The sequence below is a fragment of the Budorcas taxicolor genome, chromosome 11 (assembly GCF_023091745.1).
Source record: "Budorcas taxicolor isolate Tak-1 chromosome 11, Takin1.1, whole genome shotgun sequence".
Classification (NCBI taxonomy): Eukaryota; Metazoa; Chordata; class Mammalia; order Artiodactyla; family Bovidae; genus Budorcas; species Budorcas taxicolor.
In genome coordinates, this window is record NC_068920.1 from 69,393,088 (window position 1) to 69,408,904 (window position 15,817).

Consider the following 15,817-nt stretch of genomic DNA (forward strand, 5'->3'; position numbering starts at 1 on the left):
TGCTTTCAACTTTTCACCATTGAGGATAATGTTTGATGTGGGTTTATCATATATAACTTTTATTATGTTGAAGTATGTTCCTTCTATACTTACTTTCTGGAGGGTTTTTATCATAAATGGATGTTGAATTTTGTCAAAGGTTTTCTCTGCATCTATTGAGATAATCATATGGTTTTTATCTTTCAATTTGTTAATGTGGTGTATCACATTGATTGATTTGCAAATATTGAATCCTTGCATCCCTGGGATAAAGCCCACTTGGTTATGATATATGATCTTTTTAATATGCTGTTGGATTCTGTTTGCTAGAATTTTGTTAAGGATTTTTGCATCTATGTTCATCAGTGATACTGGCCCATAGTTTTCTTTTCTTGTGGCATCTTTGTCTGGTTTTGGTATTAGGGTGATGGTGGCCTCATAGAATGAGTCTGGCAGTTTACCTTCCTTTGCAACTTTCTGGAAGAGTCTGAGTAGGATAGGTGATAGCTCTAGGAATAAAGTTAGGTTATTTATTTGATTTTTCTCTTGTTTCTTGAGGTAAGCTTGTATTGCTATGAACCTTCCCCTTAGCTCTGCTTTTACTGAATCCCATAGGTTTTGGGTTGTTGTGTTTTCATTTGTTTCTATGCATATTTTGATTTCTTTTTTTATTCTTCTGTGATTTGTTGGTTATTCAGAAGCATGTTGTTTAGCCTCCACATGTTTGTATTTTTAATAGTATTTTTTCCTCTAGTGGAAATCTAATCTTACCACATTGTGATCAGAAAAGATGCTTGAAATGATTTCAATGTTTTTGAATTTACCAGGGCTAGATTTATGGCCGAGGATGTGATCTATCTTGAAGAATATTCCGTGTGCACTTGAGAAAAAAGTGAAATTCATTGTTTTGGGGTGAAGTGTCCTACAGATATCAATTAGGTTTAACTGGCCCATTGTATCATTTAAAGTTTGTGTTTCCTTGCCAAATTTCTGTTTGGTTAATCTATCCATAGGTGTGAGTGGAGTATTAAAGTCTCCCACTATTACTGTGTTACTGTTAATTTCCCCTTTCATATTTGTTAGCATTTTCTTTACATATTGTGGTGCTCCTATGTTGGGTGCATATATATTTATAATTGTTATAGCTTCTTGGATTGATCCTTTGATCATTATGTAGTGTCCTTCTTTGTCTCTTTTCATGGCCTTTATTTCAAAGCCTATTTTATCTGATATGAGTATTGCTACTCCTGCTTTCTTTTGGTCTCCATTTGCGTGAAATATCTTTTTCCAGCCCTTCACTTTCAGTCAGTATGTGTCCCTTGGTTTGAGGTGGGTCTCTTGTAGACAGCATGTATAGGGGTCTTGTTTTTGTATGCATTCAGCCAGTCTTTGTCATTTGGTTTTGGGCATTCAACCCATTTACTTTAAAGGTAATTATTGATAAGCATCCTGTTGCCATTTACTTTGTTGTTTTAGGTTCAAGTTTGTAAACCTTTTCTGTGTTTCCTGTCTAGAGAAGATCCTTTAGCATTTGTTGAAGAGCTAGTTTGGTGGTGCTGAATTCTCTCAGCTTTTGCTTGTCTGTAAAGCTTTTGATTTCTCCTTCATATTTGAATGAGATCCTTGCTGGGTACAGTAATCTAGGCTGTAGGTTTTTCTCTTTCATCACTTTAAGTATGTCCTGACATTCCCTTCTGGACTGAAGAGTTTCTATTGAAAGATCAGCTGTTATCCTTATGGAGGTCCCCTTGTGTGTTATTTGTTGCTTTTCCCTTGCTGCTTTTAATATTTTCTCTTTGTGTTTGATCTTTGTTATTTTGATTAATATGTGTCTTGAGTGTTTCACCTTGGGTTTATCCTGTTTGGGACTCTCTGGGTTTCTTAGACTTGGGTGGCTATTTCCTTCCCCATTTTAGGGAAGTTTTCAACTATTATCTCCTCAAGTATTTTCTCATGTCCTTTCTTTTAGTCTTCTTCTTCTGGGACGCCTATGATTCAAGTGTTGGGTGTTTGACATTGTCCCAGAGGTCTCTGAGGTTGTCCTTGTTTCTTTTAATTCTTTTTTCTTTTCTCCTCTCTGCTTCATTTATTTCCACCATTCTATCTTCCACCTTATTTATCCTATCTTCTGCCTCAGTTATTCTATTGTTGGTTCCCTCCAGAGTGCTTTTGATCTCAGTTATTTCATTATTCATTATTGATTGACTCTTTTTTATTTCTTCTAGGTCCTTGTTAAACATTTCTTGTATCTTCTCAATCTTTGTCTCTAGTCTATTTATCTGTAACTCCATTTTAAGATGTTGGATCTTTACCATCATTATTCTGAATTCTTTTTTAGGAATCTCCTATCTCCTCTTTGGTTTGGTTTGGTGGGCATTTATCATGTTCCTTTACCTGTTGAATATTTCTCTGCCTTATTATTATGTTTAGATTGCTGTGTTTGGAGTGGTCTTTCTGTAGGCTGGAAGTTTGTGGTTCCTCTTTATTGTGGAGCTTGCTCCCTTTGGGTGGGGTTGGATTAGTGGCTTGTCAAGGTTTCCTGGCTAGGGGAGCTTTTGTTTGTGTTCTGGTGGGTGGAGCTGGATCTCTTCTCTCTGGAGTGCAATGAAGTGTCCAGTAGTGAGTTTTTGGGTGTCTGTGGGTTTGGCATGGCTTTGGGCAACCTGTATTTTAATTCTTGAGGCAGTGTTCTTTTGTTGCTAGAGAATTAGTGTGGTATGTCTTGCTCTGGAACTTGTTGGCTCTTGGGTGGAGCTTGGTTTCAGTGTAGGTATGGAGACTTTTGGATGAGCTCTTGTCTATTAATGTTCTCTGGAATCAAGAGTTTTCTGGTGTTCTCAACTTTTGGATTTAAGCCTCCTGCTTATGGCTTTCAGTCTTATTCTTACATTAGCCTCAAAACTTCTCCATCCATACAGCACAGATGATAAAACATCTAAGTTAATGGTGAAAAACTTATTCACAATGAGGGACACCCAGAGAGGTTCACAGAGTTACATGGAGAAGAGAAGAAAGAGGAAGGAGATAGAGGTGACCAGGAGGAGAAGAGGAGGAATCAAAAGGGGAGAGAGCAAGCAAGCCAGTAATCACTTCCCTATGTGCTCTCCACAGTCTGGATCCCTCAGAGATGTTCACGGAGTTACACAGAGAAGAGAAAAGGAAGGAAGGAGATAGAGGTGACCAGGAGGAGAAGAGGGTCTCTCCTGCTTCTTTATGTATTTAGTTATGAGAAATCATGCCATTATCACAGACAAATAATTCTAATTTTTGTGTGTCCATGAGAGGAGTTGAGCTCAGGGTCTTCCTACTCTGTCATCTTACAGCTATAGCTAAGTCACTTCAGTCATGTCCGACTCTGTGAGACCCCAGAGACGGCAGCCCAACAGGTTCCCCCATCCCTGGGATTCTCCAGGCAAGAACACTGGAGTGGGTTGCCATTTCCTTCTCCAATGCATGAAAGTGAAAAGTGAAAGTGAAGTCGCTCAGTCGTATCCGACTCTTCGCAACCCCGTGGGCTGCAGCCTACCAGGCTCCTCCACCCATGGGATTTTCCAGGCAAGGGTACCAGAGTGGGGTGCCATTGCCTTCTCCACTCTTTCATCTTAGCTGCTCCTCAAAACACTCAGGGTATTATATTTGGTTTAGACATTTGCTGCATTTTACCCATAGTTCACTTCAGGCCTTAGTCATGTGTACTTTTATGGTAGCCCTGGTTGAAAACTTTATATCTGAATCATCTTTGAATTACATTGGTCCTTCTTTGATCACACCTGAACAGGAGAGCTTGGACAAGAGTCAGCCGCATCCCCTCCTTCAGTTCACTCTAAATTGTCACAGGCTCTTGACTCCATCTTGTCTTTGAAATCTTCCCAGGCTTCCCAGGTAGCTCAGTGGTAAAGAATCCACCTGCCAATGCAAGAAATGCCAGAGACTTGGGTTCAATTCATGAGTTGGGAAGATTCCCTGGAGAAGGAACTGGCAACCCACTCCAGTATTCTTGCCTGGAAAATTCCATGGACAGAGGAGCCTGATGTGCTACTGTCCATGGGGTCTCAAGAGCTGGACATGATTAAGCATGCATGTTGCACACTTCTTGAAATTTTATGATCTTGTTCACTGCAATCTTGTCATTTGCTACTTTTTGAAATGAGTTCACTAACAATGTTACAAATCTACCTGGGCTTTGAGGCAAAAAATTCAGGCTATTTGGAGTTATGCACAGCACAGCAGTGAGAATGTGAGGGCCTCTGCCACTACCACGGTGCTTTAGTAGGTGTGTGAACTCTGGTCATCTCTATTGGCTGCTCAAAGACCTCTTCATTTATAGGTTGTGAGCTTGGTCTTAACTAGATAGACAAAGTTTCTGGTCAAGTGATCTGGCTAAATGAGGTCCCTGAATTTTGTAATTAAAGAAATGTCCTAGAAAAAAACCCAAACTGACAAAATATTGCCGGCCTTGGGTAGAAAACTGTGTGTTCCTTACAGTGGAACGGTGCTCCTTATAATGGAATGGAGGGGACTAGGATGACGTGACCTCTTGTTCGGAGGAAGAGCCAAGAGGAGATACCATGTAGAAAGACTGAGTTTTGTACAGTTTCCAACAAAGTGGTCAATGCCAAAGTTATTTGACAAATACTCACTGAGAATTTAAGAGTTAAATGTTAAGAGTTAGGAGATTCTGAAAGACCTGGATCCAGTGAGGTCACTCCTGCAAGGATGATCTCAAATGTCTGTATGACAGAAACACATTATTCTCACGTACGTTCATACTGTGAGAAATGAAGGTATAATATGCATGTGCTTTTCCTGCTGCATGTATTATTATTCCACAACCTTTATGGAGTCCCTGCTATGTGTCAAGAAATTTGCACATTCATTTATTCAATTAAGTGTTCATTGAGTGTTTACTATATTCTAGGCACTGAGAAAGCCAAAGATATTAACATGCAACTACCTTCCTCAGAAAATCTGTGGAGGATAAAGAGAGAAGAGGTAGCCATGCTCTCAACTGTCACTCCTCCTGTTCATTTGAACCCAGGGAGATGCAGTCCCTTAAAAAAAAAAAACCCAAAAAACTTGTACCATCACAGGAAGAAGTGAGTGGGAATAAGGAGGGCAAGGACCAAAATTGGAGGGGATAGTGTAGAAGAAGGACTTGGTAAGACAGATCTCCTAGCAAAGGAAAACATTCTCTTTGCCAAATGACTAAGGGCTAGCATAGGAGAAAGTTATGATGATACTGCAGCTTATCAGAAGAATCCTTTCTCATAATAAGGTTGTTTCACTCTGTGATTTTTTAAGATATGCAAACTTGTATTTTGCCAGATTTAAGGGGCTAGATGGAGAGTTCTTTTTATAAGCAAAATCATGCAAAAGGAAGATAGAACTTCAAGTTTTCATCTAAGAGGCCACATACAATTCAAATCAGAGCCGATGGCCCTCATGGGACTGAAACAGCCTGAAGTGGAGAACATACCCCACCTCCCACACAGCCTCTGGACAGTCTCTGACAGCCTGATGATTAATGCATAAAATGGAAAGACATTTCATTGACTGCCTTGTAGTCTCATGAGCACATTGCAGTCAATAAATATTTATTGAATGTAATTTCCTGGGGCTTGCAGCACTTACTCTGTGATAACTTGCAACTGAATAAGCAAGAATTATTCAGGGTGGTTACAAATAAATATATAAGTATATGTTAATGGATTCCAAACTACAAATGGAGTGCTAGAAAGAAAATGTGCACCCATCTACAGACAAGACATCCAAGTGGTACTAGACTTGAGGTGATTAAGAAAGAAGTGTGTCACATAAGCCCCAGAAGTGAGAACTGAAAGAGAAAGAAGAAAGGGAAAAATAAAGGAGAGGAGAGAAATTTATAAATAGCTCTATTTCATACAAATGAAAAAATATATGTTTGACTTTAAAAGTTAATCTTTTTTTTCCCCTCTGGCTATGTACAATACTTTTATCTGTCACTGAAATATCTCCTACACTTAAGAAATGGCAGAGTTAACTGAAATAGGCTTCCAAATTGCAGTTTTTGCAATAAAAATAAAATATGGCTTTCTGCCACCTATTTGGAGCTACAGCTTCCATACGCTGATGCAATCCCTATTAAGCCCCAGTCACATTACATTCTGAGTGGTATATCACCAGGTTGGGCATGAGGATGAGTATTAGATTATATTTGCTTATGTTTTATCATTTGTTCTGAGTTAGAAAAGGCACAGGAACCAGAGATCAAATTGCCAACATCCACTGGATCATCGAAAAAGCAAGAGAGTTCCAGAAAAACATCTATTTATTCTTTATTGACTATGCCAAAGCCTTTGACTGTGTGGATCACAATAAACTGTGGAAAATTCTGAAAGAGATGGGAATACCAGACCACCTGACCTGCCTCTTGAGAAATCTGTATGCAGGCCAGGAAGCAACAGTAGGAACTGGACATGGAACAACAGACTGGTTCCAAATAGGAAAAGGAGTACGTCAAGGCTGTATATTGTCACCCTGCTTATTTAACTTCTATGCAGAGTACATCATGAGAAATGCTGGGCTGGAAGAAGCACAAGCTAGAATCAAGATTGTCAGGAGAAATATCAACAACCTCAGATATGCAGATGACATCACCCTTATGGCAGAAAGTGAAGAGGAACTAAAAAGCCTCTTGATGAACATGAAAAAGGAGAGTGAAAAAGTTGGCTTAAAGCTCAACATTGAGAAAACGAAGATCATGGCTTCTGGTCCCATCACATCATGGGAAATAGATGGGGAAACAGTGGAAACAGTGTCAGACTTTATTTTTTTGGCCTCCAAAATCACTGCAGATGGTGACTGCAGCCATGAAATTAAAAGACTCTTACTCCTTGGAAGAAAAGTTATGACCAGCCTAGACAGCATATTCAAAAGCAGAGACATTACTTTGCCAACAAAGGTCCGTCTAGTCAAGGCTATGGTTTTTCCAGTGGTCATGTATGGATGCGAGAGTTGAACTGTGAAGAAAGCTGAGTGCCGAAGAATTGATGCTTTTGAACTGTGGTGTTGGAGAAGACCCTTGAGAGTCCCATGGACTGCAAGGAGATCCAACCAGACCATTCTAAAGGAGATCAGTCTTGGGTGTTCATTGGATGGACTCATGCTGAAGCTGAAACTCTAGTATTTTGGCCACCTCATGTGAAGAGTTGACTCATTGGAAAAAACTCTGATGCTGGGAGGGATTGAGGGCAGGAGGAGAAGGGGACGACATAGGATGAGATGGCTGGATGGCATCACCGAGTCAATGGACCTGAGTTTGGGTAAACTCCAGGAGTTGGTGATGGATAGGGAGGCCTGGCGTGCTGCGATTCATGGGGTTGCAAACAGTTGGACACGACTGAGCGACTGAACTGAACTGAACTGAAAAGCAAATTAAAACTTTGAATTTGAGATAACAACCAAAAGGGACAGTGTAATTACTACGTTCTCCCTTGTGCATTTTCCCTAAGCTCCTGTGAAGTCTGAGAATGCACAGCCACAGTGAACGCAGGAGTCTGGGAGATGCTGGAGCTGAGACAGGCATCTTCATGGCTGCAGGTCCAGCTTTGGAGAGGAAAGATCTTTCCTCTGGAAAATGCTTCAGTAAACAATTCTGCAACAGTAATGCAAACACTCTAAAAGACACAAGCCATGATCATCCAGGTTCAGCCACTGGCCAAATTCAAAAGAAGACAACAGTAATTGCACAAATCCACCTCTGCTGGCTCTGATTCTAGGGTTGCCACAACCATTCCATGACCTAAGAGGAAACCAATACCTTATTGCTGTCAGGCAGCAAAAAAAGAGGCACAACCAGGAGAGAATTCAAGACTTCTCAAGATTCTTTTTAGAATACCACTGCAAGTATGGAAGGTCATCAGGTTTGCAGTACACTGAACCTCCTGTGGAAGTAGCCAGACAATGTTTGATTCACTGCATGTTTGAGAGTTGTTTTTGCCCTTTTGATGCTCTGTAGGTGGCAGCTGAGTGACAGACTTTATCGCTACCAGCTCAACCAAGGAAACATCCCCAGAGATTTATAGATTATTACTCACCTCCACCACAATATCTTTTGCAAGTCTCTTTCTGATTCAACCTTCTCCTGACTTCAAGACTACCTCCCCTTAGTGTTTTTTTGTTAAGGCATAATTTTATTTCCCAAATAGGTGATAAAGTTTTCAGGGTCATGCTGACACTGTGTTTGGCAAAGGAGGGGCACAATGACTGTAATATTTAAACAAGAATAGAGACATGGGTATGAAATATATGGTGTGGGGAGTCAATAATTTTGTAATATATTTGTATGTGACACGTTGTAACTAGATTTCTTAAGGTTATCATTTTAAACTGCACACAAATATCCAATCACAGTGTTGTATACCAAGAATGAACATAGTGTTATAGGCCAATTACACTTCAAAAACAAACAAAAACAAACTCATAGGAAAAAATGATCAGATTTATGGTTATCAGAGGTGGGGATTTGGGGGAAGGCAGAATTGGATCAGGCTAGAGATTCTAGATTCCAAACACTGTAAAAGAGAATTACATGGAGCCAGCTGGCAGCTATTCTATTTGTCTGCTCACTTCTCTCTCCATTGACTTTTCAGTCCCATGGAAGTCAGAAACACCTGCACATCAGAGAATTAAATGCATGATTCCTAGATTTTCTTGGATACTTAAATCCCAAAGGCAGTATAAGTCATAATCCAAAGGGATGGATCCATGGACTTGCAAGAAAGGAAATTGTTTTTCAGTGTAGACATTAGTTATTGGCAGGTTTTAAGAGTGCAAAATATTAAGAAGGGGATGGGAAAGGATGTGAGGCACGGCTCCTCTTCTCCCTGTGAGGACTCTGTATCTAGGCCAGTGAGGTAGGAGTACTTGACAGTGGCTACTTTGAGTCAGCACCCTCTCAAGAACAAGCTTCCTGACTTCCAGGCAGGAGTCTTTACAACATGGGGGAAGGGAGCATGGGCTATGTTCTACCCCAAACTGCTTGGTTCCTGCCCACCATACACCTCAGTAGCTCAGGGTAGTAGTGTTATGGGACTGGGCTAAACCTATTCTTTAAAAGGTATTTGACTTTTTAAATGCAATAGGCACAATTGATATGATTATAACTGATATGAAATGCTGATTGGAATATTTGTTATTTCTAAACTCTCTGCTGAATTTGAAAAGCAACACACAAATCTGGACGTGGGCACTCATTCAGAAGACACCATTCAGTGCTCAATACCAAGCAAGAGATGGAGAAATGGCTTCAGGCCTGAAGTCATCCTTCATTTTCCTTCACTCTTCCTGCAAAAGGTTTCATCCACCCTGGCCTTTAATATGCAAAAGTGTGTCTGTCTCAGAAGGTGGAGAGTCTCTTTCCTTTCATGAAGCATACTTTTTTTTAACCACACTGAATTGGTGAAGTTTTCTCCAGGAACTATTGCTTTTTGTTGGCTTTAGGTCACTGCTTTCTCATTCATACACATTCACTTGCCTTCAAATTGTATGGACCTGCACAGGATTGCTAGCCTTTTAAATCGTCATACCAGGACTTTAAAAACTACTATTTCTATCACGATTATTCCTTAATCTAAAGAAGATATAGAGTTTATGTTGAATAAATTCACAAATTGTTCTTATTTTTCTGATTTTGCTGTAAGCCACCAACCTATACTGGGGCATCATGTGCCTAGCAAAAGAGTTACAAGGGTGAAAATGTCTCTCCTTGGATATTGCCAGATGGGTTCTAAAATATTAAAACACCTGGCTGATTTTTCTTACTGGTTTTTACATTCATGTCATAAAAATCACAAAGCTTAAGGTTAGAATAGTCATAAAAATCACCAGGACTCAAAGGGTTTCTAAGGAATTTTTCACTGGGCAGGAACAATGCATAATCCCTAATGCAGATTTTGGTGCCCGAACTGGAGTTTTGTCCTTGCTTCTCCATTCCAGGTACATGGCCATCATCCACCCCCTCCAGCCCAGATTGTCGGCCACAGCCACCAAGGTGGTCATCTGTGTCATCTGGATCCTGGCTCTCCTCCTGGCCTTCCCCCAGGGCTACTATTCGACCACGGAGACCATGCCCAACAGAGTGGTGTGCATGATCGAATGGCCAGAGCATCCCAACAAGATTTATGAGAAAGTGTGAGTAGAGATGGCTCCTAGTGCCTTCTTTGCCTTCTCTTGTTCCTTCTTTCTTTCCATGTTCTTTTGTTGATCAGGATTTCATTTGTATCTGTAAGTATTTCTCACAACCACTCTGATTTCAGGTTAGTATGTCCATAGTTATGAGGGAACTATTATGTCCCAAATACTATGCTGGGCTTTGAATGAAAAGTTTTACAATATAAGACCTGGGTCATCTGGGTGCATTTCCATATTCCTCCTGCCAATGAACCAAATGAATGCTAAAAAACCAGTTACTTTGCCCTGCCAATGTCTGCATTTCTTGGCCTTGAAATCTCTTCTCCACCTATAGAATGCCACTTTGCCCTCTTGCACAGCATGCCAGAGAGTGAGGGAATTAACACCAACCCTTACTCCCAGCAGTTCTCAAAAAATGACTGATAGGAGTTGGCATATGAACATGCCAGCTCCCTCACCCTTCAGGTGGGATGTCTCTGTGGGGTGTGTGTTTACTGTGTTCAGGGGTTCCTCTTACAATTAAGCTCCAAGTCACCCTGGTGATAGCTGGCTCAGTGACACAGCCTTTGATATCCACTCCCTACTGTCATTTCTCCTTCCAAATAAGTCATTTGCACTTGAATATTTATCTCAAGCTCTGTCTCTGGGGAAAACTAAACCAAAACACCTACCTTCCAGGATTTTTCAGCTGGAAAAATACCCATGCATGTGAAATGCATGGAAGGCAAGGCTAGCACATTGAGACCATATGAGTTACAGGTCCCCAACAGGCAGAACTACTTCTCTTCCAGGGACTTGACTGGTCACATTTAGGGTGTTTTGAAGCTATTCTGGCATATTTTTCCAAGAGTTCTTTTCTTAGAGGCAACATTAAAATGGTCTTTTCTTTGTTTTGTTCCAAGTGAGCAGCAATATGACATTTATATTACACCAGTTTTCTGGACTCAAAGCACATTGATAATGTGATTCCTTCTGAAAGATCTCTATAATTTTCCAATCTTGGGTTTATTAAGGGAATTGTAAAAGACCACTGGTTAGGATCCAGAAGATCTGAGTTTAATTACAAGATTGCCAGTTACTATGTGACCCTGGGCAAGATCACAGTCTCCCCTGGTTGTTAAATGGAGCATAATAAGGCACTTACTTCCAGTAAACAATCATTTTGAACAGCAAACAAGATAATATATTCTCACTTTGTAAGCTATTCAGTGCCATATGAAAGATGTTTTTATTGAAACAAATTCATTAGATCGTATAATCGTTATAGACCTTTGAACTTCTTAAATGGTAAAATGAAACACTGTACCTGTTGGCCCCTTATGTTGAGGGTTTAAAAGCCTGTTGCACAGAGTTACACGGCTGCACCTGTTCCATGGAACCCTGAACTGTGGCTTACCAGAAAGCAATATGGAAAGCTCAGACTCTGCCTTCCAGACACAGACAGTGGGATTTAAGTGATCAAGCAGTGGGAGGATTAACACTCAGCCTAGGAGATAGTGAACATTTTTCTTCCAAATGAAACTGCAAGCCTGAGCAGAGTCACAGCAGGAGAAAGAGCATAGCTTTACAAGCTCTTCAGGACCCACGAACATGTTCAAGCCAGAAGGTTCCCTCAAAGGTGGGGTGGCCCTCTGAAGTAAAGCTCTTGATATAAACTGCTTCAGAAACTGCCATCAACTTCATGAACTGGAGTTCAGTTCTTAGCTCTTGTGATCTTTTCAAAGTCTGATCACCTTTCTTCAGCTTTTTGTTTGAAATAAGCACAGTTCTTCTGTCTTCTAACAAATTCAAATTTTAACTTGGAAATAAAGGTTTTTTTCCTCATAGATGTCTATGATCTCATCCACGAAACAGTAGTGTTTAGTGTATCACCTTTAAACACTTCGCTGTTTTATGCTTACTAATGAATAGAAAGTCCCTCTGAGACTCAATGTTTTAGGCTCTTTTCAAGTTACCTTTCAAGAATTTAGGGTAACTGCTATTGGACCCGTGGTTAGGTTTGCTGCTATTGTTTGTTTTATAATTTTAACCTAAAATATGAGGCTAGATTAAGAGAATCTTAAACTCATTATATCTTATCTAATTATATCTTAATCTTAATTTTATCTATTCAAGATGAATAAAATGTTTACAGATGCAGTAACAAGTTGAAAGAGTCCATATTTGTCATGCACATATCGTCTTACAAACATAACCGCAAGCTTTATGCCAACCTATGTTGTTTTTGTCAGTATCTGCCATACATAATGTATTATGATATATTTTTAGGCAACTTAAATTTTACCAGTTCTAAACTAAGCACATAGTTATATTCTTTTCTCTTCTATTAAAACTAATGATTGCAATTTCCACAATACATGATAATTCCAAATTTGAAACCTGAAGGAAACTTTGCTTTGAGACAAAGTAATAATTAGGGTAAGAGCATAGGCTCCAGTTAAATGAGGGATCAACTTCCAGCTATATCACTCTCAAACTGAGTCATAATGGTCAAGTTATTCAAGCTTCTAAGACTAATAGTATAGTCCATACAGAGGTGTTGAGAGAAGTAATTCAGATATGTGCTTAGCTGGTGCCACACACATTGCAAAGAATCTAGTGAATGTTATCTACTGCAGTTACCATCACTCATTGATCTGAGTACATGTCATTGGCAGATGGTGGGCAGAACGGCAGCAGACCATGTGGTGGGCAAATGTTTAGGCCCATCTTGTCTGATGAATAACTTCTGCCACATAATTATACTAAAAGATTTTGTGAAAATCTTAGTTTGCTACATTTGCCTTCTGGCAGCATGGTTAACCTTTAACCCTGATCATTTATCATTTAGAACTCTTATTAATACATGGATTAAATTAAACACTTTTAAAGAAAGATAACCCAATAAAAGAATGGGCAAAAGTGTTGAACATGTGCCTCACAAAAAGAGATATCTAAATGACCAATTAATTTATGAGGAGGCACAAAACTTCATTTGTCACCAGTGAAATGCAAATTAAAACCATAATGAAACTTTCCTGCCTACTCATTAGACTCACAAATGTAAGCATTTAGAACTTTTGGTGAAGAACCTATTGTAGATTGCTAGAAGCATATGGCAACCCACTCCAGTATTCTTGCCTAGAGAATCCTGTGGACCGAGGAGCCTGGTAGGCTGCTGTCCATAGGGTTGCACGGAGTCGGACATGACCGAGGCAACTTAGCGTGCATGCATGCATTGGAGAAGGAAATGGCAACCCACTCCAGTATTCTTGCCTGTTGAATCCCAGAAACGGAGGAGCCTGATGGGCTGCCAGCTATGGGGTCACATAGAGTCGGACGCAACTGAAGCGACTTAGCAGCAGCAGCATACATTGATGAAGCCACATTGGAAAACATTTTGTGGTATTTAGAAAAGAAGAAACTATTAATTCCATAAGTAGGTAGCAATACTACAACTTCAAACAAAGAAGCAGTCACCATGAAAGTGAAGAGTGTGATTACCTCTCAAGGGAAGGAAAGAAATGTGATCAAGAAGGGACACGTGGAAGTGCTTCTGAGGAAATGGCATGTTTCTTCAGTTCAGTGATAGGTAGTAGCATGAGCGTTTGCTTTAAAATTTCTCATAATAGCAGGAAGTTTGGTTTATGCACTTTTTCTGGAAGTATGTTTCATTTTTTAAAATATTTATTTATTTGGCAGCATAAATCTTTAGTTGCAGCATGCAAACTCTTAGTTGCAGCAGGTGAGATCTAGTTCCCTGACCAGGGATTGAACTTGGGCCCCCTGCATTGGGATCACAGGAGTCTTAGCCATTGGAACGCAAAGGAAGTCCTATGAAATGTATGTTTCATTTTTATTTAACTTAAAATTGAATGCTATTCAAAGGCAGTCGCTTTACAAACTCTCAAGAAACTGCTTCCATGGGGATAATCCCCAAATTTCCTCCATAAGAAATTTCTTCTAAGGTGTGGGGCTTTGATGGGAGTGACAATCATAGGTACTCATCTCTGGATAAGCCAAAGTGTCAATGGGCCTACTTCATTCTCATGTTTACTTGCATTTTGCCTTGCTGACTCCTATGTTGCAGAGATTTGGAATTTTTCCAATTGGTCTAAGGGTTTTAAGACAAATTATTGAGCTTGGAGGGATGTGATAATGTTAATAAGAGAACAAGCCCATAGGCTCTCCATAGTACTCATCCCCCACTGCTATTATTCATAAGTACATACATCTGGGTTACAAAATGTTACACATAACCTTGGTTAATCTTCCTTGGAAATCATTTAAAACTTTACCAGTAAATTAGAGAGTATGGTGAAAATTCTAACAGTTTCTTTAATTACCTGTATTCCCATCATTTATAAAGGCTCAAACATTTTGATGAATTTCCATCCAGGGCATTATTGTTCTTAGTTTCTTTTGAAGTGTCTTGTGTACATACAGGTTGACACAAATATAGATTGTTGCCATTTTTGTAACACAAATTAAGCTTATCATGTATATTGTTCTGTACCCTGTTTTTTATTTAACTTAATATATCTTAGAGATCTTTTCCATAAGAGTTCATAAAGAGCTTCTAAATGGCCAATATCCATTGGATCATAGGAAAAGCGAGAGAGTTCCAGAAAAACAACTACTTCTGCTTCATTGACTATGCTAAAGCCTTTGACTGTGTGGATCACAACACACTGTGGAAAATTCTTGAAGAGATGGGAATATCAGACCACCTTACCTGCTTCCTGAGAAACCTGTATGCAGGTCAAGAAGCAATAGTTACAACAGGACAGGAACTGGCTCCAAATTGGAAAAGGGGTATGTCAAGCCTGCATATTGTCACCCTGCTTATTTACCTTATATACAAAATACATCATGTGAAATGCTGGGCTGGATGGAGCACAAGCTGGAATCAAGATTGCTGGGAAAATATCAATAACCTCAGACATGCTGATGACACCTTTTTAATGGCAGAAAGAGAAAAGTGAAAGTGAAAATGAAGTCGCTTAGTCATGTCGACTCTTTGTGACCCCGTGGACTGTAGCCTATCAAGCTCCTCCATCCATGGGATTTTCCAGGCAAGAATACCGGAATGGGTTGCCATTTCCTGGAACTAAAAATCCTCTCAATGAAGGTAAAAGAGGAGAGTGAAAAAGCTGGTTTAAAACTCAACATTCACAAAATGAAGATCATGACATCCGGTCCCATCACTTCCTGGCAAATAGATGGGGAAACAATGGAAACAGCGATACATTTTATTTTCTTGGGCTCCAAAATCACTGCAGGCAGTGCCTACAGCCATGAAATTAAAAGATGCTTGCTTCTTGGAAGAAAAACTATGGGAAACCTAGACAGTGTATTAAAAACCAGAGACATTTTTTTTTGCTGACAGAGGTCCATATTGTCAAAGCTATGGTTTTTCCAGTAGTCATATATCAATATGAGAGTTGGACCATAAAGTTGGCTGAGCACCAAAGAATTGATGTTTTTGAACTGTGGTGTTGGATAAGACTCTTGAGAGCCCCCTGGACAGCAGGGAGACCAAAAAAGTCAATCCTAAAGCAAATCAATCCTGAATATTCACTGGAAAGACTGCTGCTGAAGCTGAAGCTCCAATACTTTGGCCACCTGATGCGGAGAACTGACTCATTTGAAAAGACCCTGGTGCTGGGAAAAGTTGAAGGCAGGAGGA

At 39.8% G+C, this 15,817-nt stretch overlaps 1 protein-coding gene across 1 annotated transcript in view; it reads left to right on the top strand.

Annotated features, from left to right (window-relative positions):
- TACR1 (tachykinin receptor 1) overlaps positions 1 to 15,817 on the top strand; it is a 165,028-nt gene that overhangs the window by 89,448 nt on the left and 59,763 nt on the right. Inside the window, exon 2 of the mRNA XM_052649253.1 lies at positions 9,955 to 10,149. Within this exon, the coding sequence (XP_052505213.1) occupies positions 9,955 to 10,149 (195 nt within the window). The remainder of the gene's footprint in view (positions 1 to 9,954; positions 10,150 to 15,817) is intronic.